Source organism: Lampris incognitus, chromosome 10, assembly GCF_029633865.1.
Source record: "Lampris incognitus isolate fLamInc1 chromosome 10, fLamInc1.hap2, whole genome shotgun sequence".
Taxonomy (NCBI): domain Eukaryota; kingdom Metazoa; phylum Chordata; class Actinopteri; order Lampriformes; family Lampridae; genus Lampris; species Lampris incognitus.
The window spans coordinates 3,768,047-3,795,953 of record NC_079220.1 but is presented as its reverse complement, the minus strand read 5'-3'; the positions used below and the strand labels follow the sequence as shown (position 1 = coordinate 3,795,953).

The 27,907-nt window shown below is 47.6% G+C and overlaps 1 protein-coding gene across 2 annotated transcripts; it reads right to left on the bottom strand.

Moving 5' to 3' along the window:
- kank2 (KN motif and ankyrin repeat domains 2) lies at positions 1–27,907 on the bottom strand. 2 transcript variants are annotated; one of them, XM_056287387.1, is made up of 12 exons: positions 27,768–27,907; positions 16,629–16,711; positions 14,890–16,284; positions 14,014–14,226; positions 12,578–12,689; positions 9,702–10,343; positions 9,513–9,600; positions 7,671–7,890; positions 5,688–5,830; positions 4,314–4,514; positions 1,975–2,073; positions 1–1,623 (listed from the first exon to the last, which is right to left on the bottom strand). In XM_056287387.1, exons 2-12 carry the CDS (start codon positions 16,663–16,665, stop codon positions 1,567–1,569), a joined length of 3,207 nt encoding a protein of 1,068 aa, XP_056143362.1. In that variant the 5' UTR covers positions 16,666–16,711; positions 27,768–27,907; the 3' UTR covers positions 1–1,566. The 2 variants fall into 2 exon arrangements, with proteins under 2 accessions (XP_056143362.1, XP_056143361.1); XM_056287386.1 differs by having other exon boundaries at positions 27,773–27,907.

Here is a 27,907-nt window from a genome sequence, read left to right as displayed (position 1 = left end):
GTCAGCATCTCAGATGTCGGTTTGAGGACATCGGGACGTGTTTGAATCACCGTTTACAACCAAGCAAACAGAATTCAGGAGAACGCTGTGGTCTAGTTGTATTTATTTTCATCCAAATGCACAAATCAAAATAGTAGAAACATAATCTAGGAATTTACATAAAGCTCAATAAAACATGAACAAAATACCTGTGTGGTTACATAACCTAGCTGTGAACAAACAATATAAAATTACATATATAAAAAGAGAGGGACAGTTAAATAAAAAAAAAACTGTAAAAGATTATAAAAAAAATTCAGTTGCTCAAAAATGATACTATAAAAAGTGTGGGAGAAAATCTTTTAAAAGTTATTAGAAATTCTGACATCAATAACACATTTTAAAAAGGAAGTCGACTCTATGCATCACTCCTAATTTAGCATCATGACATATATTATTTTGATATTCTTATCTTACACGGCGTCATTCAGAGACTCAAGCCCAGTCACTTGCTGTTTGCCATTGAGCTCTCATAAGGATTACCACCAAACGGATGACTTCAGTTTCTTTCAACACGTTTACTTTAGTCTGGCAAACACTGACGCGGGTCGCTCAAACTGCCAAAAACCTTCACGTACGAAAAAATACACAGAGTGTTGTACCGTATCTTCCACAGAGTAAGCTTACCAGGTAACTCTACCGCCACCATGTCTGTGTTGCTCGAACACCCACCTGCCGCTGCCACCGTGTGCCAGAGTGGCGTTCTTTGGGCTTTTCTGAGGAAACGCAGGTGACACGTGACACGACGGCGTCCGAGAACCTCCGCAGAAGAGACGCTTACAGCGTCCGCTGGTTCGGAAAGGTGGGGTAAAGTTCAAAACTTTGCCCAGGAAGTTAAAATTATTCACCTGGAAACGCTGTCTGTCAATTATAATAAAAACACACTTATCAAAAATATTCCAGAGTAAATAAATCTTGCGTATAAATCCTGAAATACTGGAAAAGAAAATGGGTTTCGTATCCAAATTTACTGCAGCACCTATCAGTGGACTGACGCGACTGATCCAAGGACACTTCTCCGTGAAACGAGTGGCTTATGTTCCTCCTTTAAATGACTCCCATGGTGACAAATAACTTCTCTGTGTCAAAACAAGTGAATACATCACAATGAAAATATATAACTTTTAACATAAACCAGTAAAAGGTCCATATAGAAAACCGTAAAGCTTATAGTAATTAACTATTTAATGCACTGTCGTCAGCATATTAGGTTGGTAAGTGCCACTCGAGACTGTGTGGCTGAAAACTGGATTATTGCCTGAGCGAGGTCATTTCCATACAACCTCTGTAGATGTGTGTATTCTTCTGTCTTGTACCAAACTGCAGACGCATCAATCACCAAATCTGAGACCACATGAAACAGGACAACAGTGAAACAGGATTGTGCTGAGTGCTAGCAGTGTGTCTACGTGTACTGCGTGTAAATTACAGGAAACACACACACACACACACACAAACATCTTTGTATTACAAAAGTGAAAACCCTGGTGAAATATGAGTGGACTGAGGAGGTGGAGTCAGTGTGGTTCACTTGGTTTCACCAGCAGGAGGAGAGGAGCCCAGCAGGGGAGACTTTGGAGAAACCTGGTCAGGACAAAGAAAAGTCCTTTTCATTCACATTTCTGATTGTATGACTGCGTGTCTGTGTGTGTGCGCACGGGCGCATGAAAATGTAAATTAAAGAGTTTGGGTAGTAAAGACTAGAGCATATTGATAAAACCGAGTTGATTAAATTGACCTGATATGACTTTTACCATCAATACAGACCTGCCACCGGACAGTCGTTTAAAAAACCAGCATCAGTCGGTTACAAACTAAGCCTTCCAGTTGCTGAAGGTTTAAGCTAACGCAAACAGAAAGACTGAAATGGCCGACATGCCTGCCCAAGTGTAACCACAGAGGAAGGTATATGGTGACCTATCTGAAAACACTCACGGGGGAAGGCGGCTTAGCAAAGTTGAGGTGTGCGTAGAGTAGAACAGCGATGTCATTCTGACTGGCCTCCAGGGCGATCGACAGAGCAGTACTACCATCCTGAGAGAGAGAGAGGGAGATGAGGGTATGACTTTTTATAAAATGAAGAAGAGAAGACGGAGAGACGAGATACTCGTGGAGTTTTTGCGGTCAGCGTGAGAAATCAGGAAATTTCAAAAGGGGACTAGTGAGAATACTAGTGATATAGCGATAGGACTAGTAATAGTATGACTTGTAATAGGACTAGTGATATAGTGACATGGCTATTAATAGGACTGGTAATACAGTGATAGGACTAGTAATAGGAGAAGGGATAAGACTAGTGATATAGTGATATGACTAGTAATAGGACAGGTGGTAAGACTAGTAATATAGTGATAGGACTTATAATGGGACTAGTAATATGGTGATATGACTCGTAATAGGACTAGTAATATAATGATAGGACTAGTAAGTAATAGGACCAGTTATATAGCGAGATGACTTGTGAGAGGACTAGTTACATAGTGAGAGTACTAGTAATAGGGCTAGTGATATAGTTGGAGGACAAGTGATACAGTGAGAGGACTAGTGAGAGGACTAATGCTGTAGTGAGAGGACTGGTAAGAGGACTAGTGATATAGTGAAAGGACTAGTGAGAGGACTAGTGATACAGTGAGGGTACTAGTAAAAGGGCTAGTGATATAGTGGGAGGACTATGGATACAGTGAGAGCACTAGTAATAGGGCTAGTGATATAGTGAGAGGGCTAGTGATACAGTGACAGGACTAGTAATAGGGCTAGTGATATAGTGAGATGACTAGTGATACAGTGAGAGTACTAATGCTATAGTGAGAGGACTAGTGATACAGTGAGAGGACTAGTGAGAGTACTAGTGCTAGAGTGAGAGGACTAGTGATACAGTGAGAGGACTAGTGCTATAGCAAGAGAACTAGTATTAGGACTAGTGATATAGTGAGAGGACTAGTAGTACAGTGAGAGGACTAGGGCTATAGTGAGAGGACTAGTGATACAGTGAGAGGACTAGTGCTATAGCAAGAGAACTAGTATTAGGACTAGTGATATAGTGAGAGGACTAGTAGTACAGTGAGAGGACTAGTAATAGGGCTAGTGATATAGTGGGAGGACTAGTGATACAGTGAGAGGACTAGTGATACAGTGAGAGGACTAGTAATAGGGCTCGTGATATAGTTGGAGGACTAGTGATACAGTGAGAGGACTAGTGATACAGTGAAAGGACTCGTAATAGGGCTCGTGATATAGTGGGAGGACTAGTGATACAGTGAGAGGACTAGTGATACAGTGAGAGGACTAGTGATACAGTGAGAGGACTAGTAATAGGGCTCATGATATAGTGGGAGGGCTAGTGATACAGTGAGAGGACTAGTAATAGGGCTCGTGATATAGTTGGAGGACTAGTGATACAGTGAGAGGACTCGTAATAGGGCTCGTGATATAGTTGGAGGACTAGTGATATAGTGGGAGGGCTAGTGATACAGTGAGAGGACTAGTAATAGGGCTCGTGATATAGTGGGAGGGCTAGTGATACAGTGAGAGGACTAGTAATAGGGCTCGTGATATAGTTGGAGGGCTAGTGATACAGTGAGAGGACTAGTAATAGGGCTCGTGATATAGTTGGAGGACTAGTGATACAGTGAGAGGACTAGTGATACAGTGGGAGGACTAGTGATACAGTGGGAGGACTAGTGATACAGTGGGAGGACTAGTGATATAGTGGGAGGACTAGTGATACAGTGAGAGGACTAGTGATACAGTGGGAGGACTAGTGATACAGTGGGAGGACTAGTGATACAGTGAGAGGACTAGTGATATAGTGGGAGGACTAGTGATATAGTGGGGGGACTAGTGATACAGTGAGCGGACTAGTGCTATAGTGGGAGGACTAGTGATATAGTGGGAGGACTAGTGATACAGTGAGAGGACTAGTGATACAGTGAGAGGACTAGTGATACAGTGGGAGGACTAGTGATATAGTGGGAGGACTAGTGATACAGTGAGAGGACTCTTAATAGGGCTCGTGATATAGTGGGAGGACTAGTGATATAGTGGGAGGACTAGTGATACAGTGAGAGGACTAGTGATATAGTGGGAGGACTAGTGATACAGTGGGAGGACTAGTGATACAGTGGGAGGACTAGTGATACAGTGAGAGGACTAGTGATATAGTGGGAGGACTAGTGATACAGTGGGAGGACTAGTGATACAGTGGGAGGACTAGTGATACAGTGAGAGGACTAGTGATACAGTGGGAGGACTAGTGAGGGCACTAGTTGGCTCACGTTGTCTGTGAGGGTTGCATCACAGCCAGGCACCGACAGCAGCTGGCGTACGATGTCCACGTGTCCGTGCTCGCAGGCGCACATGAGGGCGGTGGAACCGTCGTCGTCACGGATGTTGACCTGCGCCCCGCAGGACAGCAGCGCGCGCACCATGTCGCCCCGGCCGTGGCTAACCGCCAGCATTAGCGCCGTCTGTCCAGCCTAGACCCACACACACACACACACACACACCACACACACACACACACACACACCACACCACATACAACCCCACACACAAGCGTCCGCGTCCAATCACACAGTGGTGACTAACCAGACCACGTGTCCTCGAGACAACGCAGCACAACGTGATAACTTAAAGTCCAGTTGAATCATGACGTTACATGCATCAGGGAATAAAAGTGGTCAGATTTTGAGAAAAAAGTTTGAAAACACAATATTAGTCAAAGAAATCACTTCATAGAAATATAAATAAGGTTCCTATTCGCTGGATAAACTTGTATTTATCCAGTGATTTACTGTGCGTGTAGTTTGTGTGTTTTGCGTGATGAATGTTTTGTTAGGAAGGGAACAAGAGTCCATGTTGAGGTTTGGGCCCAACAGGACAAACGTTCCTTTCCATCTGCTCAGTTATCTGATTTGGAAAGTTTGCTTCATGAAAACCCCAGACGAAGTGCTGCTGCAACCACATTAGTTTCAAAATGAGCTTAAAGAGGAGCATGTAATGATTATATTATATTATATATTATCTTAATTATATTATATTTTATATTATATTAATTATATTATATATTATATTATATGAAATTATATTATTTTATATTATATTATATTATATATTATATTAATTATATTATATATTATATTTTATATTATATTATATGAAATTATATTATATTATGTTATATTATATTATATATTATATTAATTATATTATATATTATATTTTATATTATATTATATGAAATTATATTATATTAATTATATTATATATTATATTTTATATTATATTATATGAAATTATATTATATTATGTTATATTATATTATATATTATATTAATTATATTTTATATTATATTAATTATATTTTATATATTATATGAAATTATGTTATGTTATATTATATTATATTATATTATATTGCTCACAGGTGTCCATCATGACCAATGTTTGTGTGCGAGGCCTCGTCATCCATTTTGATGAAGAGTGCAGACGTTACTCACGTTATCAACTTTTCTTTTTCTTATTTACATTTTTGATGAAATCTCTCTGAAGAAAAGTCATGATTGTAGTAGTACACAGCATGTTTCCATTATCTCGGGTGAAGCTCTGTGGTTTTGTTTCAGTAGCGGAGCAGCAGTCGGCTGGCGTACCTGGCTGGCCTTGGCGTTGACGTCTCCGGTGCGGAGCAGCTGCAAGACGGTATGGAGGTCGCTGTCCGAGTGGAAGGCCGCCAGCGCCGTCAGCATGATGGCTGTGTAGCCGGCCTTGTTCTGCTTGTCGGCGTTACACAGGCCTACCACGTATGAAGGGGAAATGGTTTGTGGCAGACAGCGACACCGTTGACAGGCAAGTATAAGATAAATCAGTGAGGTGGATACAGGCGAAGGTTGTTTCACACTTAAGCTTAACGGCTGAATGCAAAACAAAATACTGCAGAATTGGACACGTCATTGAATCATCTACTACTACTACTACTACTACTACTACTACTACTACTTCTTCTACTACTGCTACTACTGCTACTACTTCCGGTTACTCCCGTTACGGGGCGCCACAGCGGATCATCCGTTTCCATCTCTTCCTGTCCTCTGCATCTTCCTCTGTCACACCAGCCACCTGCATGTCCTCCCTCACCACATCCATAAACCTCCTCTTTGGCCTTCCTCTTCTCCTCTTCCCTGGCAGCTCCATATTCAGCATCCTTCTCCCAGTATACCCAGCATCTCTCCTCCACACATGTCCAAACCATCTCAATCTTGCCTCTCTTGCTTTGTCTCCAAACCGTCCAACCTGAGCTGTCTCTCTAATATACTCGTTCCTAATCCTGTCCTTCTTCATCACTCCCAATGAAAATCTTATCATCTTCACCTCTGCCACCTCCAGCTCCACCTCCTGTCTTTTCATCAGTGCCACTGTCTCCAAACCATACAACATAGCTGGTCTCACTACCATCTTGTAAACCTTCCCTTTAACTCTTGCTGGTACCCTTCTGTCACACATCACTCCTGACACTCTTCTCCACCTACTCCACCCTGCCTGCACTCTCTTCTTCCCGCTCTCCTGCACTCCCTGTTACTTTGGACAGTTGACCCCAAGTATTTAAACTTATACACCTTCATCACCTCTACTCCTTGCATCCTCACCATTCCACTGTCCTCCCTCTCATTCATGCATAGGTATTCCGTCTTGCTCCTATTGACTTTCATTCCTCTTCTCTTCAGTGCATACCTGCACCTCTCCAGGCTCTCCTCCACCTGCACCCTAATCTCACTATAGATCACAATGTCATCCGCAAACATCATAGTCCACAGATACTCCTGCATGATCTCGTCCGTCAACCTGTCTATGAAAGGGACAAGTCGAAAGGTTCCCTTTCTTTTCTAAAAAAAAAACAGGGAAAGAAAATTTCTCAAAACTCCACCCAGACTCACAGTTCAGCTCTTTGTATTTTATTGCTCTCTTTCTCATTATTCACTTGCTCTCTTACTCCCTCGCCGCCCATTGACACAGTCTCACTCAGGGAGCCTTTAGGGAAGGAGCAACTCTGTGTAGGAGTAATGTATTCACCTGAGGAGTTTCTTAAAGCTACAGTCTAGAATATCCTAATTTTAGTTGAACCATCTCCTACGTAGGTGGAGGTGGTGGTGTCTGAGCTCCATCCCAGATGGATGAGAGTCAGCAGGGCTGCTGTGTCAGAAACAAACCACAGAACCTGGTGGAACCTGAGTTGTACTTATGGATGTAGTACTATGTGTAGTACTATGTGTTGGTCTTCTACCAGCTTGTTCTGTCATATCTACTGGTTAGACACAACACCTTCACTTCTTCTTCACACTCAACACGACCTGCCTTCTTCTTCCTCATCTGCCTGCTATGACGAAGATGGAGAACACTATGCACCCTGTCATTTTACCTGGTGAAGTCCCACCAGACAACAGCCGTCCACGTCCACATCAACAAGTACAACAAGTACGTAAGTGCTGATGGATGTTTGTGAATTGGCCACTGTCCGTTCTTAACTTCGCCAGAAATGAAAAATAACAACAGTGATGTTCTGAATATGAACCTCCAGGACTGTACCTTTCTAACTGCTCACTGACCAACGCACAAGCCCAAACACACACAAGCCTCACCAGTGTCCAGCAGCAGTTTGACCACGGGGAAGTTGGAGTGGGAGACGGTGTAGTGCAGCGCCGTGTTCCCGTTCCCGTCGGCCATGTTGATGACGAACTCCAGCAGCTGAGGGGAGATGGCGGCGAAGGCGTCCATGTAGGCCTTGACCACCGCTGTGCTGGATGCCTTGTGGCAAGACACGCGAAGCCACTCCTGCAGCACCGTGGTGTAGGCGGTCCTCTGAGGTCATCACACACACACACACACACACACACACACACACACACACACACACACACACACACAGGTGAATGTTTACACAGACAGACAGACAGATAGACTGACCCAGGTGATGATCAGAGCTTGATTTCCCAAAAGTAGTGTTAAGAATGTGTCGCAGTTAGTGGTCTATTCCGTTGCCAAGCAACATGGGGATCGGCGGTTCGAATCCCCGTGTTACCTCCGGCTTGGTCGGGCGTCCCTACAGACACAATTGGCCTTGTCTGTGGGTGGGAAGCCGGATGTGGGTATGTGTCGTGGTTGCTGCACTAGCGCCTCCTCTGGTCGGTCAGGGCGCCTGTTCGTGGGGGGGGATAGCGTGATCCTCCCACGCGCTACGTCTTCCTGGTGAAACTCTTCACTGTCTGGTGAAAAGAAGTGGCTGGTGACTCCACATGTATGGGAGGAGGCATGTGGTAGTCTGCAGCCCTCCCCGGATCAGCAGAAGGGGTGGAGCAGCGACCGGGATGGCTTAGAAGAGTGGGGTATTTGGCCGGATACAACTGGGGGGGAAGGGGGGGGGGTGTCGCAGTTTCTCCTGAAGTATCTCTCCGCTTTCATCAGTGTTTTTAAAAGCCCGCTGTAGCCCGTGTAGTTTGTGAAATCTTGCGGACGTGCTTTTGGAAGCACAAAACGTTCATAATACGTCTACAAGAAGCTTGTGAGGCATGTTGTTTTCAAGTCTGCTCATCTCGCCACGAGCAAGCAAACAGTGGTGGAAGAAGTATTCAGAACTCTTACTTAAGTAAAAGTAGCAATACCACAGTGTAAAAATACTTTGTTGCAAGTAAGAGTCCTGCATTCAGAATCGCACTTAAGCAAAAGTACAAAAGTATTAGCATCAAAATATACTTAAAGTAGCAAAAGTAAAAGTACTCATTATGCAGAATGGCCCATTCAGATTATATGGCATATAATTATAATATTGCTATAATTATTAATTATTATAATTATAGCATATTATAATTATATTATACTTATAATTATATAACTATTATATAATTATATGATATAATTATTAATTATTGATACTATAATTATTGCTGCAATAATGTGTTCATCACATTAACGTTGCAGCTGGTAAATGTGTAGCTAATTTCAATTACTTTATGTACTGCTGGGTAGCTTAGCCTATAAAAATATATCATTATTAGTTGATTTATAATTTGTATTAGTTATCTAAATCTGCAAAGTAACTAGTAACTAAAGCTGTCAAATGTAGTGGAGTAAAAAGTACCATATTTCCCTCTGAAATATAGTGAAGTAAAAGTATGAAGTACCATAAAATGGAAATACTCAAGCAATGTACAATCACCTCAGAATTGTACTTAAGTACAGTACTTGAGTGAATGTACTTGGTTACATTCCACCACTGGAAACAAACCCGGGTTGGGTGTGCTGGAAATAAGATGCTTACCATTCTGAAGTGGTAGCAGGCTACATAGCACCTATGCTACATAACACTAATGCTACATAGCACTTATGCTGACTACTGCTACACTCTAATGTCTAATTCTAATGCCTTGTGGACTGAAGGTTAAGTGGATAATGAAATGAAGAAAACGATTGCTTGTGAGACCTACCGCCCCCTGCTGGCTGAAGGCATTGGGTTCTCCCAGAGCAGTCTGCAGGTCATGCAGAGCTGCCATGAGGTTGTCACTCAGTTCCAGTCTGGAACAAACACACACAAATAAAAAAACAACATCAGTCATTGGTCATTTAAGAAAACCTGGACGGTGTCAAGGTGAGTTTTTCGCCGGGCGTATATTTACTTGAGTTCTTGTTTGGCTGGCACGGTGTCATTCTGGTTGCTGCTTTCAGCTGCTGGCACAGAGGATGATGACTGGATTATCCTCTGCTGGGAGATTTGTTCTGAGTCTGATTGGCTGGCGGTGTGAGGCGGGGCAGGGTTAGTTGTTTCTGATTGGACGGGGCATTGCTGCTGGGTTTGGTCAGTGGTTTCGGTTTGAGTGGCACACGGCGGTGTGGAGCTGGTTACTGAGGGTATAGGGTATTCAGTGCTACAAGGCTGAGGGATACTCTGCTGGTGGACTTTGTTTTCTTCTGATGATTGCTCAATAGTCTCTTTAGGGGCGGGGTCACTTGCTGGAGAGAGCAAGGAGGGGGTGGGGTTGGAGGCTGGTGATTGGCTGGCTTCGTGTGGTAGTCCCGCGTCGGCAGTGGCCGAGTGGCTGGAATCCTGCTGAGTGTCTGGAATGTTGGCTGGTAGGTTGAGTGCGGTCGGCTGGGAGGCGAGGTGGTCTTGGTGCTGGGAGGTCTGGCTTGTGCTGGCTGCTTTCTGCTGGTGTTGGACTGTGGAGTCTGGCAGTTTTTCTCTGGCTTCATGATATTCACTGGAGTCACTCTCCTCCGAGCTCTCGCTGCTGCTGTCCTCTGATGATGTGGACTCGTATCTGCAAGCGAGAACACAATCCACCATCAACCAGCTGCATGGTTTTGTATGGCTGATATGAAAGGCCTTGTGGAACCCCTTTAAATGTTGCCTAAATCCAATTTTATTTTCTCACATTTTTGGTTTTCTGTTTTATTTTTTTATTCAGATTTTACCTTTTCACCCATTTTCACTGTAAGAGTGTTTGTTTAATCAAGTACAAGACTAAAAACAAAATCAAAATGTTTCTTAGATTTTTTTTTTTTTTTGGTTTGGTGCTACAGAGCACTGTGCCCCAAAACAACCAGACATAAACAGTTTCGTTCTGGGGGCTGTCGCTTAACTATGTCAAATAAATCCAACCATGTTGTATATACTGTACTGTACATGTTGTATATACTGTACTGTGCATGTTGTATATACTGTACTGTACATTGTAGGTATACTGGTACACTCTGTCATGTCATCTACCTCAGGCATGTATGTCAGTAAGCTGCTAACATGTATTTCAGCATCTCTGATATATTCTCTGCACCGCTGCACTTTATCACCTCTCATTTTACCTGTATAAGTCAGTCTTTGTGTATATATCTGAAGATTGTTGTGTTGTAGTGTTGTTATTCTATGTTAAGTACACTGAGAGAGCCACGGAACCAGAGTCACACTCCATGTAGTGCAAACCTACATGGCCAATAAACATGATTCTGATCAAGGATGTGCACATCCTCATCCTTGAAAGAGTGGCCACTGGCCTGTAGATGGTGTAGACTGTAGATGGTGGTGTAGACTGTAGATGGGTGTAGACTGTGGAGTCCTAGTCTGACGTGTTAGCTCTCCTGTGTTGTGCCGTCCTCTTGGCCAGCATCTGTTTAGTTTCCCCAATGTACAAGTCACCAATCCTCCTGGCACTTAACAGCTGCACTATATTGCTCTGTTTGTGCCAGGGGACCTGGTCCTTGGGGTGGACCAACTTCTGGCGCAGCGTATTTTGGGGTTTGAAAGCAACTGAGACGCAGTGTTTGGAAAATACGTGTCTCAACTATTCCGGCGCTCCCACCACCATGGAATCACCACTGGTTTACGATTAGACAGCTGTTGTCCTTCTCCTCTCTTCGATTGGCTGGTACACTGTTTGGGCGGCTTCCTGGTTTTGACAGATGCCCAGTTAGGATAACCACACTTCCCCAGGGCCTGTTTAATGTGGGATTTCTCCCCTTCCCCAGCTGCTGTGTCGGTGGGGACGTTGTCAGCTTGGTGGTCCAGAGTCCTGATGACTCCTAGTTTGTGCTCCAGTGGATGATGAGAGTCAAACCTTAAGTACTGATCAGTATGTGTTGGTTTACAGTAAACATCAACAGTCAAATGTCCCCCCATCACCAATTACAATTTCACAGTCTGACAAGGCTGACCTGTCATGTTCCACATCCTCCCTCCCTGGTGAACGTGATGTGGTGTCCACAGAGTTCATGTGGTCGGTGAAATGTGCTACATCCTGAGATTTAATTTTAACCCAGGTGTCGTCCACAAATCTGAACCAATGGCTAGGTGGTGTCCCTGGATAGGACATCAGAGCCTCTTTTCCACTTCCTCCATACACAAGTTGGCCACTACAAGTGAGACTGGGGAACCCATAGCACACCCATGCCTCTGCCTATAGTACCGCCCCCTGTGTGTGAAGTATGTGGACTGAAGACATAGCTTCAGGAGCAGACACACTTAATCAGAGTTAAGGGTGGTCCTATTGCTAAGGGTGGGGTCGTCCTGTAATTTCATATGGACCACCTCCACTGCTTCATCAACAGGAACATGTGACGAGAGATGTAAGAGTACATCTGTCGCCATCTTACAATGCTGTGATTGCAACTTTTCCCAAATCCACTGTGAACAGTACACATGGCCATCGAAACTCTAGTTAATGGTCACGGCAATTTGCATATGGAAACAATTGTTGGTTCGGTCGTTATGCCACTGTATTGTTTATAAGGGTGCAGTCGGGTGAGACTGAAGATGTCACTTTGATGATGATGAAACGTTTCTCCTAATGAACGCTGTGCCCAGAGGAACTGATTCAACTTTCTGTGATTTCCATACCTGGATTATTGAGCGTGTATCAACATCTATAGGAGACACGCTGTTCAAACTGACACTAGGCTCTACAGGACTGTGACTTGAGGGAATAGATACATATATTTCACTTATAAATATCGTTCAGATGTTTCACATGTTGTCTCTGGGTAGTGACAGACTGACACTCACCCCCCGTTGACTCCAATGAACTGAAGGTTTTTCTTGGTGGAGGGGGATCCTGGTTCGCCTTCTGCTTTGCGCTTCATAATGGACCTCAGAGAAGCCTGGGGAGAGGACGAGTCTGCAGAGGGAGACCAGTGATAGAGTAAATAGAGTACTGTATTGTATCGTCATGGAGAGAATTCGAGTTTTCCTGACGGCAGAAACCGTCTCTGTACTCCTTGTGATTAGTTAATACAGCCCCAGGATCTCAGAAATCTCTTTGGAGAAAAAGGATGTTTGTGATTTTCTCTGGCAGCCTCCATAAAAGTTCTGCAGGGGGCAACCTACTCTATTCTGAGTTCATTCCAACATCTGAGGGCAATTCTAATTCTATCTCAGTTGACATCTGCTTCCCCCCCCCCCATATAATTACTGACTTATGCACCTGGCATAAGTGATTACCAAGACCATATATCTGCTGGTGGCGTAGCAGACATACGACCTCTTTTTATTACATTATGGAGCCCCTTCTTCAGAGGTTCGACGGTTTATGGTTCGCTGCTTGTGAAACAACTGGTTCAAGACGTTAAAACTCACGGATGTGATGTTGTGTTACACCAGCATGCTCTGAATTACAGTGTTTCTCCAGTAAGCTATTCTAATACTCGTATAACTGATGTGCACGGTCAACATCAAAGTTGTGCCATGCAATACTAACGCTGCCTGGAGCAGGCTGAAGAGCACGTGAGAGATGAAGAGCTGGTCTATGGTACCTGTCTTTAGGGCTGGCACGATCATGATGTTTTAGTTGGCGATTAATTGTCATACAAATCATCAGGATTAACGATTTAATTGTCTTTTGGGGGCTTTTTGCCCCCTTTTTTCCCCAATTGTACTTGGCCAATTACCCTATTTTCTGAGCCGTCTGTCTTTCCAAGTTTGGCGAATTGGGTGGGGTGGTGGATCTGTAGATGGTTTTTTTTAGATTTGCAGTATCAGCGCTTTTGACCGCCACCTTTTTGCTGCAAATCCGACAAATCGCCTCCTCCAAGTTACTGGGCTCTCCTTTTGCATTTGGCTGGAAACCAACATGTGCCCACAGGCGGTGCTGTGGTGTTTGGCTTTGCAACTACGTCGATGATGTTATTGTCAACACATGCTCGTTGAAGTGCAGTCGTCGAATATTGTAGAATAAGCATCTCAAGATAAACAGCTTGTTGGTGTTAATTCACCACTCATGTGCCAGGGGCACAACAAGATGACGTCATTAAAAGGGCTCCAGTAAAACAACAACGGGTGGAAAACGATGTGGAAATACTGATGGAAATGTGACATTTTTGTTAGTTTCATCCAGCTGTTTTTATACAAATGAATGGAAACGATTCTAATGATTATGCAAAATGATCGCGGTCAGGTCAAATAATCGCGATCGGGTGATTATGTAGTGATTATGACAGCCCTACCTGTCTTTGATAAATCCTCTGGAGACTGGACAGCTTCTGTGGCGGTCGGCCGGTCCGTCTCGCCTTCTTTCAGGTTCAGCGAGCTCATCTGATGACCAGACGTCCTCATGGCGATGGCGGGAATAACCACAGGTACCGAAGTGGAAACTTCGCTCTTTAAGACATCTCGTACCTGCTTGGAGCTGATGGCAATCGGCAGCTCAACTGGAGCATCTGAGAAACGGAAGGAGATCAATGAGGGCAACAGCAGTAATTCATGTGGCCAACAGTGTATGATTTAAAAAGAACCCTTAAAACCTACCCATTGCCCATACATACTTTCTGCAGTGGTGGAAGAGAAACTCAGAACTTTAACATAAGTACAAGTTCAAATACCCTGACCCAAAACTACTCCAGTAAAAGTAAAAGTACTGACATTCTACTCGCATAAAAGTGCAGAGGCATCTTCGTGTACTTAGGCGTATTAAATGTGAAAGCAGTTTTCATATTAATGAAAAGCCAAAAATACCACTTAAAGTATGCCTACTGTACCTCTTTTCCTGCAGATGAATACTAACGCATACCCCGATTACAGCTCGAATTTAATAAAATGCCATATACAGCTGTATAATGCAGCGTTTTTATTTATATTAACTTATACAATGCAGCCTATCAGCAAATCAGGAATTTAATTTACACGTTCACAGATTGTCCACTAGTGATGTCACTGGTAGACACAGTTTTGGTGGCATTTCAGAGAGACATGAATACTGCTCAGAAGTATGGGTGCTAATGGAGTGCTATCCCTACAACATAAATAGAGAAATAATATTGAAAATCATTGTTGTTTCCTTTTGACTAGAGTAACAAAGTACTTCATTACTTTCTACCACTGACCTTCTGAAGCAATGCCTTCAGCGAGTCCTCTGGGTTGGCCCTCCAGGACTGTTCCTGCTGGTGGAGGGCAGGGGGCGCTGCAGCTCTCAGCCCGGAGGAGTGTTCCCACCTCCATCACAGTGGGCTGCTCCAGCGTGTACACCTGAATGCCCACAGTTCTCTGCTCTTTCTGCTGTGGCTGCTGGGGGAAGCTGACCAGCGTCTGTAGACTGCGGCCCAGTGGCTCCAGCCAGCCCACGCTGGCAGCCATGAAGGGGCGCTCCACCTGAGGAGTCGGAGCCTGTCGTTCAGTCCGCGCTGCTTCTACCTGCTGCTGAGCAGCCTGCAGCTCCTGCAGGCTCTTCTTCAGCTGGCCCTCCAGTTGTCCCACTCGGCTCCTCAGAGTCTCCTTTTCTGGCAGGAGTCCCAAATCCTGTTCCTGAACCCCAACCGCCACCTCCCGATGACTGTCTCCTGTCTCCTCTGGACCCACCCCAATGGTGCGCACCTCCCTCTTTGCACCGGGCCGCGCACCGCCCACGATCACCGTGTCCTCGATCTCACACCCCGAGTCTTGCTTGGAGCCATCTGGAGTGGATGGCGACAATGGCCCCGCCAGTTTGCTGCTGCCCTTAGCGCCGGTGCTCACCTCCTCCTCGGGGATGTCGATGTAGAGCTCGCCCCTTGGGCGGCCCCTGTTGAAGCCCAGCGTGTGGCCCAGGAACTTTTGGCTTTTCAGCTGAACGCTGAGTTGCCGTTTTTCCTCCTGCAGCACAGAGATCTTCACCTGGAGGACAGGGATGGTCTTCACCTGCTCCTCCAGCTCCTTGATCTTCCTGAGGGCGACCGCCATCTGCTCCCTAACATGTTGCAGGTGGGCTGGGGTGGGTGACACGGGGGTTGACAGGCCTGAACTCATGGGAGTGAAGGAGCCTCCGCCGCCCTGTGCCCTGTTGAAGCTGTGGGCACTGCTGATGGAGGTGTTTGAGCCAGCCACACTGCTGTGCATTCTGCCCAGGTTGGAGAACCTCCGGCCCTCTTTTTCCTCCTCCAGCTTCCTGCGGGCATCCAGCAGGGTCTTCTCCACACGGGCAGTGCTGAAGCCAGGCCTGTGGGAGGTATGGAAGCCCGGGGCACAGTAGGACAGGGAGGAGTGGCGGCTGTCTATGCTGGTGTTGGAGCACAGGGACTCTGTGGAGGTCCACCAGGAGCCGGTGTAGCCATAGCCGCGGGGCAGTGAGCCATAGCGGGGCCGGCGTTGGACCGACACCTTCTTGATGGTGTTCCCCTTCTCTATGTCATTGACATATTTGAGGAAGTCCAGGTCCAGACGATAGCCGTAGGGGGTCTCTACCGAGTAAGGTGCCTCCTGCTCCTTGCCGTGAAGGGAAGGGGGGGTGGAAGGGTTCAGCTTCCCTGAGGGGGGGAAAGGAAACCAAGTTTAAACAAACGGAAATCTGTGTCTAATCTGAGACTCAGACCTCAGAAAATAACTTTATCTCCCGGCAACACAGTGTTTATGTACGTGAGCCAAAACAATCTTCAAATTAGACACAAACACGGTTAAAACAGCAGAACAGAGGATACAGCACCCTGACCTAGCAAGGCCCAGGATGTCACCAGGCTTAAATTATACATGGATGTCATATTAGCAAAAAGAATGAGCAGAATCTATATCATGACCTCAGTATTACAGTACTGTTCAGTGCTGTACTGTGACTATAATACATAGAATAATCTGATAAATAATTGAGACGTACCTGGGAAGCTGGGCTCCATGTGCAGCACCTGAGCCATTATGAACCTGTGGCCGCTAATCCTGCAAACATCCACCGATTCTCACCTGGGAAGGACACGTCATTCAATTTAGAGACAAACGAACACAAACTCGACACAACTACCCCCTCAGGGAGGTAATTAAATCATCCAACAAAAAACGATGATGCCTATTAGAGGTACATTTCAGTAAAAAGATTATGTTGCCCCATTGGACGCTAAAGGGAACATAACGAAAAATCAACCAGTCAAATTACAATTACATAGAATGTTCGCTATTCACATTACAATGCAACATCCCAGATAGCAAAATTGCGGTGGCCCAGACCCGTCCCACACCCGACTTCCATCTTTCTTTCATCCGGCCCACATACCGCGGGGAATGATGGCACTTGGGCGGTCTGCTCCTGTTTGCCAGATCTGGGCCAGAACCAAGCCATAGCAATGCCACATGTGCCACATATTTGCCAAAGGTCGCCCATATTAGTTTTGTGATATTTGGGCCATATTCACCATTTACCACACGGGCCACTTCAGAGTCACATCCAGATCACATGTTGCCCAGAGCACCGCATCTTTGCCAAAAAAGGCCCACATGTGATTTGGCATATTTGGGCCATATTTGCTGTTATACATGTGGGCCACTTCAGGCTCACATGCATTTTGTCAGGGCCAGAAGAAGGCCGCCAGCACTGCATCATTGCCTGAAGTGGCCCACACCCGGATGGTGTCTGGGCTGCTTTACAAAAGAGCGCATTGTATTTGAGACTGGATCTGGGTATAATACTGATATTATTAACATTTTGTGTAAATATCTTATGAAAGCACCAATAGTCATCCACTAAATACTGTCATGTGGAGGATGGCAGAAAGGAGATGAGACCACTTCTCCTGTTGACCATAGAGCCATGGGGTCGTCTATTTCCTCCAACAAGCTTCGAGTGAACAGTTCATACTATCAAAACCTCAGCCTTGTGTCTACCCACAATCCCCCCCTGCTAACCCTGAACCCACTGTCTGAAAGGGACCGTCTCTAGTCCACATCGTGAATATCTAACCTGCATGTAGGTCACTACACACGCCCACCCCCTCTGAATTCACCATGACCAAAAGAAAAAAACCACCCTGTGATGCCTGACGGCCTGTCCAGGGTGTCTCCCCGCCTGCTGCCCAATGACTGCTGGGATAGGCTCCAGCATCCCCACCACCCTGAAAGCAGGATTTGGATAATGGATGGATGAATGGAAAAAGAAAGAAAAATCAACATGGCAGGGGACGAATAATTTGGCCAAAACGGCTCCTCTTGAAGGGTGTAGGGGCAGGGTGGTGTCCACGCCGAGGGGGCTGGACCAGTTGGACCGGCCTGTCCCACGTCCAGGTGAGCCGGCTTGAGGCGGTCCACTGAAACCCGCCCACATCCACCACAAAGTTCTTAGCCCCCCGCCGCCAGGACACTGGAGGAGGGGGGGGCGCGGGAGGGTACGGTGGGCGTCGTGCCGGATGAAGACGTACTCGGCCGACTCTAGGTCGTTGGGGACGTAAGACCGAGGGAGGCTGTGCCGTGTGTAGTGACCTACTTGTAGGTTACTACAGTCACGTTATCAATATGGAGGTATCCAGTCAAAAATATCACGATATTTGATTTGTCAATATCAACCAGGAAAGAGCCAGTTCTACCACTGCCTACCGCAGGACTTCCAGCCCCCGATGTCTTCGTAACGAAGTATTACGCTGCATTATTAGTGTGTCAACATTATTCTTTCTCTGTGTTATCGGTCAAAAGTGTTTTTGTTGTATTTCAGCCATGTCTCTGCCCTTCCTCTCTGTTCATCTGTCCCATCATGGTGTCTACAGGCCGCGGTGTGTTTGTTTCTGTTCTTGGTATTCGGAGGAGATGGGGTTTGGGGGGAATGTTTCCTGGCAGCTTATTCCACCAGAGAGGCTTCCAGGGCTGCCAGTTACAACCTTATTAGGAATCATCTGAGCACACTAAACCTTGCCTCTCAATTTAGGGTTTACAGACACTCTCCTCTCTCTCCCCCTCCTTTCCCTTGGCCTTATCCCTCCGTTGCTCCCTACTCCTCCGCCGCATCGCTCTCTGTTTCCTGACTCAAGTCTTCTTTCTCTCTCTCGCTCTCTCACTTCCTCCCTCTATCTCTATCTCTCGCCCTCCTGATGTCAGCTGACGGTCAGGAGGTTTCGGCTTTTCCCTGTCCCCTCCTTCCCCCTCCTAAACCATTTCATGATGTTAAAGATCCAGTCCAGTGAAAGTCGTGCTTCCAGTATCGTTGTATTTCTTCACAGGTTTTTTAAGGTAAAGTTACCCAACTAGAACTGCTGTTGTAGTGAAAATCTAACTAAAGCTCCTGGAGAAACTCTCCCCCTTCTTGTCAACATAATAAAACCAGTCAGCCATTGAGCATGCATAAAGACAATCAGCCTCTGCTAATAAATGACATAATCTAATACTCTTGATTATCTCCGGGGTCAGGGTCGCGGTGGCAGCAAGCTACCACCCGACCCCGGAGATGAATTGTTGATGAATTGTCATCATCAGTCTGTCAGTTGGTCTGTTTTTGAATAGTATTTTTCCCCCTGTTAAAGGTTTTTTTTAGGGAGTTGTTCCTTATCCGATGAGAGGGTCTAAGGACAGGATGTTGTGTTGCTGTTAAGCCCACTGAGGCAAATTTGGGATATTGGGCTACACAAATAAAATCGATTTGATTTGAAATTGATTTGATTTGATTTGAATAGTTGCCTAGAAATATCATGCTAGTTAGCGAGCTAGCTAGCTATCAATAAAGAGTCCCGTGAACTCGGGGCATCCGGGTGGCATGGCGGTCTATTCTGTTGCCTACTAACATGGGGATCACTGGATCGAATCCCTGTTACCTCCGGCTTGGTCGGGCGTCTCTACAGACACAATTGGCTGTGTCTGCGGGAGGGAAGCCGGAACTGGGTGTGTGTCCTGATCACTGCACTAGCGCCTCCATTGGTCAGTTGGGGCGCCTGTTTGGGGGGGAGGGAGAACTGGGGGGAATAGTGTGATACTCCCATGCGCTACGTCCCCCTGGTGAAACTCCTCACTGTCAGGTGAAAAGAAGCGGCTGGGGACTCCACATGTATGGGAGGAGGCATGTGGTAGTCTGCAGCCCTCCCTGGATCGGCAGAGGGGGTGGAGCAGCGACCGGGACGGCTTGGAAGAGTGGGGTAATTGGCCAAGTACAGTTGGGGAGAAAAAAAGGGGGGGGGGGTCCACAAAAAAAAGAATGTCTGGACTGGATTTTTAACAAGATTTGAGCTCCTCTTAAATGTTTGCCCTGGGGAAGGTTGTGTGTTTGAGTTGGTGTGTGTCACCATCGGTGAGGATGAGAAGCCCAGAAGGCCTGGCTTTGGAGTCCGTGTGTCTCCACGCTAAAGATTAACTTTCTAGGTCATGGCTTTGTGGGAGCATGGGGGAGGGGGTGTACTGTAATGTTTAAGCCTTTTCCAGAACAAGTCAGATCAAAAGTTTGGACCCGATCTGCTCACGACCTCTCCCACTTCACGACCGGTTTCCAACTTCACCGGCGAGAACTGAGTCACTCCTTCACTCAGACTCGCTCTCTGCCGTGTGACCCTGCGTGAGCGCTGGCTCGTGGAAAGTAGGGCGCTCGGAAACACTGACTAAACTGACTTGGTATTTTTGAAGTCGTCTATTAAGTTTAGTGTTTCTGAATCTGCCCATCTCTCTGAACCTCCTTCAGCTTTCTGAACCTCCTTCAGCTTTCACGTGAACAATAACGTCCACCTTGAACCCAAGGATGGAGGCCACGGATCCAAATGACTTATTCTGAACTGAATAAATGTAAACTCACAGTAAAACAAGTATTGGGAGGGTTGCATGTTTTACATCGGAGCTGAATGATATGAAAGTAGTTTAGCAGAGTTAATGCCATGAAAATCCGTTGTTTTCCAGAAGACGGTGGAATTACTAACTGCTCTGGTGCTGTACTGTAGAGACCTGCAATATGCCGATTTGTCCTATTCAGGAAACTGACTGCGTTTACATGCACAGTTAAGTGGCGCCACGGTTACAGCTCCATTAGGCCATGTAATTGGACTACTGTCGTTGTCCCAGTACACAAGAACCGGGGGAGAATCGCTTTATTGAAGGAAGTATGTGGGTCGGACATATTCCCCCTGTCAGCTGGTTGCTATTGGACCTTCTTCTGGTTGACCGATTGCGTCACATACCAAACAAGCAACAAACAAGTTAGCATCCATGTACTTTAGGATATTCAACTCCTTCAGCTGACACAACATTAAGTTTGTCTCCTCGTCTGTCCAGAAATGCGTGGTTCTCGCTCTAGCACTCGCCATGTTGATACTGTAACGATCAGGGATGAATAGGCTCGGTAGCCCTTGGCTGACGGGTCGGACTCTTTACTCGACTGGTTAACGTTGTCGCCCGCGGTGCGGAATACACGAGTTCGCGTCCCGGCTGCGGCGGTTCCTGCGGCTGCCCCCCCCCCCCGAATTCGCTACAATACTGTTACTAGGCTGTTTGACTTCCGGGTGAAAGACCGCCACGGGAACTGTGGCTCGTGCGCGGAACGCCTAGGCCAGTTCGGGGCCGATTGAAGCGTGTACATGCCAGAGTAAATCCATCCCCAACCGCATCATCTAGGTGTGTTAGTCCCACTTCCAGAAACTAGATTGAGTACGACTTCAGTCGGACTAACACAATAAACCCACTTTTCTAACCTCACGTAAACGTGGTCACTGCTGTTTTTTTCCGGAGGCATTCTGAACAGAGAAACCCATCCATCCCCGACCCCTTACTCGACAACCCGGACTTGTAGATGTTGTCCTGTATGTAAACACGACGTCAGACTATCTTGTACTTCGGAACATAATGTTCGGATCCTTGTGTTTTTCATCTGGAGCGTCCCTTCAATGCAGGTTCCCCCGTTCCGCACGTGTAAAAGTGCAGGGTTCTTAGCAGGACTAACACGTGTGGTGGGACTTCAGTATTCGTCACACGTGTATAAATACTTCATGTGCATCTGCGTCTGTATCTCTGGTATGGAATGTGAGTGTTAAGTCGATAGCGTGGAGTGTTGGACGGTGCGAGTTTAACGCCATGTGTGAGACAGCCAGACAAGGACTGACGGAGGGAGGGAGGAGGAGGGGCTGAGAGAGAGACAGGGAGACAGACAGAAAGAGAGTGGCAGGGAGAGACAAAAAGACAGGGAGGGGGAGAGAGAGAGAGAGACAGCAGGGTGGAGGTGAAGGTTGGCATGATGATGTAATTAAAGGCTGCATTTTACTTACATGGTGTAAACAAACCTCCCAGCCTTCAGGGACAATGAGCAGTACTGTCCTCCGTCTTTATTATATTCCCTCACATTAACTGTGAGGACACACCTCCACACTGCAGACGCAGTTCATCACTATCTAATCTGTGTGTGTCTGCATGCAGCAGTTACATGACTGTATGAACTCACTCACACACTGGCACACTGTTGTATGAGGTGCCATTAGTGTCAAAAATATGTTGAGTTTGTACCCTGACACGAGGAACCTCATACCTGTTCCCCTACACCCTGATACGAGAACCCTCATACCTGTTCCCCTCCACCCTGACACGAGGAACCTCATACCTGTTCCCTTCCACCCTGACACGAGGAACCTCATACCTGTTCCCCTCCACCCTGACACGAGAACCCTCATACCTGTTCCCTTCCATCCTGACACGAGGAACCTCATACCTGTTCCCTTCCATCCTGACACGAGGAACCTCATACTTGTTCCCCTCCACCCTGAGACGAGGAACCTCATACCTGTTCCCTTCCACCCTGACACGAGGAACCTCATACCTGTTCCCCTCCATCCTGAGACGAGAACCCTCATACCTGTTCCCCTCCACCCTGACACGAGGAACCTCATACCTGTTCCCTTCCATCCTGACACGAGGAACCTCATACCTGTTCCCCTCCACCCTGACACGAGAACCCTCATACCTGTTCCCCTCCATCCTGACACGAGGAACCTCATACTTGTTCCCTCCACCCTGACACGAGGAACCTCATACCTGTTCCCCTCCACCCTGACACGAGGAACGCTCATACCTGTTCCCCTCCACCCTGACACGAGGAACCTCATACCTGTTCCCTTCCATCCTGACAAGAGGAACCTCATACCTGTTCCCTTCCATCCTGACAAGAGGAACCTCATACCTGTTCCCCTCCACCCTGACACGAGGAACCCTCATACCTGTTCCCCTCCATCCTGACACGAGGAACCCTCATACCTGTTCCCCTCCATCCTGACACGAGGAACCCTCATACCTGTTCCCCTCCATCCTGACACGAGGAACCTCATACCTGTTCCCTTCCATCCTGACAAGAGGAACCTCATACCTGTTCCCCTCCACCCTGACACGAGGAACCCTCATACCTGTTCCCCTCCATCCTGACACGAGGAACCTCATACCTGTTCCCCTCCACCCTGACACGAGGACCCTCATACCTGTTCCCCTACACCCTGACACGAGAACCCTCATACTTGTTCCCCTCCATCCTGACACGAGGAACCTCATACCTGTTCCCTCCACCCTGACACGAGGAACCTCATACTTGTTCCCCTCCATCCTGACACGAGGAACCTCATACCTGTTCCCCTCCACCCTGACACGAGGACCCTCATACCTGTTCCCCTACACCCTGACACGAGAACCCTCATACTTGTTCCCCTCCATCCTGACACGAGGAACCTCATACCTGTTCCCTCCACCCTGACACGAGGAACCTCATACTTGTTCCCCTCCATCCTGACACGAGGAACCCTCATACCTGTTCCCCTCCACCCTGACATGAGGAACCTCATACTTGTTCCCTCCATCCTGACACGAGGAACCTCATACCTGTTCCCCTCCATCCTGACACGAGGAACCCTCATACCTGTTCCCCTCCACGCTGACATGAGGAACCCTCATACTTGTTCCCCTCCATCCTGACACGAGGAACCCTCATACCTGTTCCCCTCCATCCTGACACGAGGAACCCTCATACCTGTTCCCCTCCACCCTGACACGAGGAACCCTCATACCTGTTCCCCTCCATCCTGACACGAGGAACCTCATACTTGTTCCCTCCATCCTGACACGAGGAACCTCATACCTGTTCCCCTCCATGCTGACACGAGAACCCTCATACTTGTTCCCCTCCATCCTGACACGAGGAACCTCATACCTGTTCCCTCCACCCTGACACGAGGAACCTCATACTTGTTCCCCTCCATCCTGACACGAGGAACCTCATACCTGTTCCCCTCCACCCTGACACGAGGACCCTCATACCTGTTCCCCTACACCCTGACACGAGAACCCTCATACTTGTTCCCCTCCATCCTGACACGAGGAACCTCATACCTGTTCCCTCCACCCTGACACGAGGAACCTCATACTTGTTCCCCTCCATCCTGACACGAGGAACCCTCATACCTGTTCCCCTCCACCCTGACATGAGGAACCTCATACTTGTTCCCTCCATCCTGACACGAGGAACCTCATACCTGTTCCCCTCCATCCTGACACGAGGAACCCTCATACCTGTTCCCCTCCACGCTGACATGAGGAACCCTCATACTTGTTCCCCTCCATCCTGACACGAGGAACCCTCATACCTGTTCCCCTCCATCCTGACACGAGGAACCCTCATACCTGTTCCCCTCCACCCTGACACGAGGAACCCTCATACCTGTTCCCCTCCATCCTGACACGAGGAACCTCATACTTGTTCCCTCCATCCTGACACGAGGAACCTCATACCTGTTCCCCTCCATGCTGACACGAGGAACCCTCATACCTGTTCCCCTCCACGCTGACACGAGGAACCTCATACCTGTTCCCTCCACCCTGACACAAAGAACCTCATACCTGTTCCCTCCACCCTGACACAAAGAACCACATACCTGTTCCCCTCCACGCTGACACGAGGAACCTCATACCTGTTCCCTCCACCCTGACATGAGAACCCTCATACCTGTTCCCCTCCACCCTGACACGCTTCAATCAGCCCCGAACTGGCCTAGGCGTTCTGCATATGACCCATAGTTCCCGCGGCGGTCTTTCACCCGGAAGTCGAACAGCGTAGTGTCAACAGTATCGACATGGCGAGCGCTAGAGCGAGAACCACGCATTTCTGGACAGACGAGGAGACAAACTGTATGTTGTGTTGGCACCAGGGGTAGTGTGGACCGCATCTGTGCCAAAAGTCAAGCGTAGAGTACGTATGAACTGTACAGCGCTGTAAAGTCGTCCATGTTTTCACCGCTCCACATGCAACCTGCTCACTAACTTGCTCGTCGCTTGTTTGGTATGTGACGCAATAGGTCAACCGGAAGAAGGCCCAACAGCAACCAGCTGAAAGGGGGCATATCGCCCCCTACCGTACCGGGGTCGGACATACTTCCGTCAGTAAATCGATTCTCCCCCGGTTCTTGTATACTGGGACAACGAGAGTAGTCCAGTTACATGGCCTGATGGAGCTGTAACCGTGGCTCCACTTACCTGTGCATGTAAACACAGTCAGTGTGCTGGTGGATGTTGGCAAGTCGTGTCGCCTCCCTCACGTTAAGTAGGGACTTCACTGCTCTTAATGAACCCTCATATTCTGTTCCTTTTGAGCTTTGTGTCAGTTTGTCTTGAGCCCACCACCACCACCACCATCCCCATCACCACCACCATCACCACCATCATCACCCTCACCACCATCACCACCATCAACCACTACCACCACCACCATCACCACCATCCCCATCACCATCACCCTCACCACCACCACCATCATCACCCTCACCACCACCACCATTACTCCCCACCACCATCACCACCATCATCACCCTCACCACCATCAACCACTACCACCACCACCATCATCATCACCAACACCAACACCACCACTCACACCCAGTTCAAACCTCCACATCTGCCTCTGCCGAATGTGTGTGTGTGTGAGAGAATCTGGAACAGTGTTCCTTTCAGATGACAGAGAACAGAAACCAGTGTACTCCCCCGATACCAGACCATCATTCTTCAGAGAGCAGCTCCTCCCCACGCACCACCTCTGCCTCCCCCAACATTTCTCTGGACAGATGCCTCCACCCAGGCTTTAACCCCCCCCCATCACCCCCCCCCCCGGGGAGGGGGGGGGTTAGCAGGTCACCCAGGACAAATGGTGCATCTTTATGCCGTATCCTGCAAGAATGTCATGAGAACGGCTGCACTGTGGTTTCTTTGATACCGCTCAGTAGCAGCCACACTGATAGTTTAGTGTGTACTTTTACACACACACACACACACACACACACACACAGCCCTGACATTTCCCAGTGTCAACAACCAAACTACTGTGTATTCAAAGTATCTTCAGTGTGTACTGAGCGTGTGTTCTCGGTGTATATTCAGAGTATAATCACATTGTTGACAGTGTGTACTCAGTCTGTTCAAGAAGTATTTAGTGTATATTCAGAGTATAATCACAGTGTTGTCAGTGTGTACTCAGTCTGTTCAGGAAGTATTTGGTGTATATTCAGCGCATAATCAGTGTTTTCAGTGCACATTCAAAGTGTATTTAATGTTAGTGAAAGTGTTTTCAGCATGTATTCAGTGTGTATTCAGTGTGTATTCGGCATGTATTCAGTGGGTATTCAGCATGTATTCAGTGTGTATTCAGCATGGATTCAGTGGGTATTCAGCTTGTCTTCAGCGTGTATTCAGCCTCTATTCAGTGAGTATTCGGCGTGGATTCGGCGTGTATTCAGTGGGTATTCAGCGTGTATTCAGCGTGTACTCAGCATGTATTCAGTATGTATTCAGCCTGTATTCAGTGGGTATTCAGCATGGATTCAGTGTGTACAGCATGTATTCAGCGTGTACTCAGCGTGTCTTCAGCGTGTATTCAGTGTGTAGTCAGTGTGTATTCAGCTTGTATTCGGTGTGTAATCAGCTTGTATTCAGTGTGTATTCAGCGTGTATTAAGTGTGTATTCAGCGTGTATTCAGTGTGTATTCAGCGTCTATTCAGCGTGTATTCTGCGCGTATTCAGCGTGTATTAAGTGTGTATTCCACGTGTATTCAGCGTGTATTCAGCGTGTATTCCACGTGTATTCAGCGTGTATTCCACGTGTATTCAGTGTGTATTCAGCGTGTATTCAGCGTGTATTCAGTGTGTATTCAGCGCGTCACCACTGCGAGTGTGTTGGTGCAACAGAGTCAAAGTGTTTCTGTTTCCATGACGAGGGATTAGAGCCGACTGCTGCCCACCACCCGGCCCAAACTCCTCCTGCCCACCACCCGGCCCGAACTCCTCACGCGCACCACCCGGCCCCAACTCCTCATGCCCACCACCTGGACCAAACTCCTCATGCCCACCACCCGGCCCAAACTCCTCATGCCCACCACCCGGCCCCAACTCCTCATGCCCACCACCCGGCTCCAACTCCTCATGCGCACCACCCGGCCTGAACTCCTCATGCCCACCACCCGGCCTGAACTCCTCATGCGCACCACCCGGCCCGAACTCCTCATGCCCACCACCCGGCCCGAACTCCTCATGCCCACCACCCGGCCCGAACTCCTCATGCCCACCACCCGGCCCGAACTCCTCATGCCCACCACCCGGCCCGAACTCCTCATGCGCACCACCTGGACCAAACTCCTCATGGAGTTTTTCCGCCACACAGTCCTACCAAGCATCCAGCTTGCAGGCCGGGATGGATTTGGAATTAGGAGAAGAGGGATGTATTTCCCACTTTATACCAGTCCCTGTGCTGCAGGGATGGGATCTCTCCTCACCCCCCCCCCCCACGGCACCTATGGAAAACACCGATAAGGAAGAGATTATAACTCAAGTGGTCATTGCTGCGAAGGCGGTTTGCAGTGTTCTTAATCTGTAAAGAACAGAACTCTTAAAAGCCGGGTTGCCTACACAGATAAAGAACCTTGAGCGGAGCGAAGACGGCCAGAAATAAAAGCAACGCCAGAAGTCACCGAGGACTGTCAACAAAACGCCATTAAAGGGGTGGATCCAAACTCACCTGCCAGTAAGCCTGACTCACCGCAGGTCACACAACCTCACCTCACCTCTCCCGTAACCTCCCGAGAGGTCATCCAGTCCTCGCCATCTCTGCCTGTCCTCAGCTGCCCTCTGTAAGCTGGCCAAGTCCAGGCCCGTCCACCCTCTGACGTTACGTAGCCGTCGCTTCTTCTGTCCTCCTC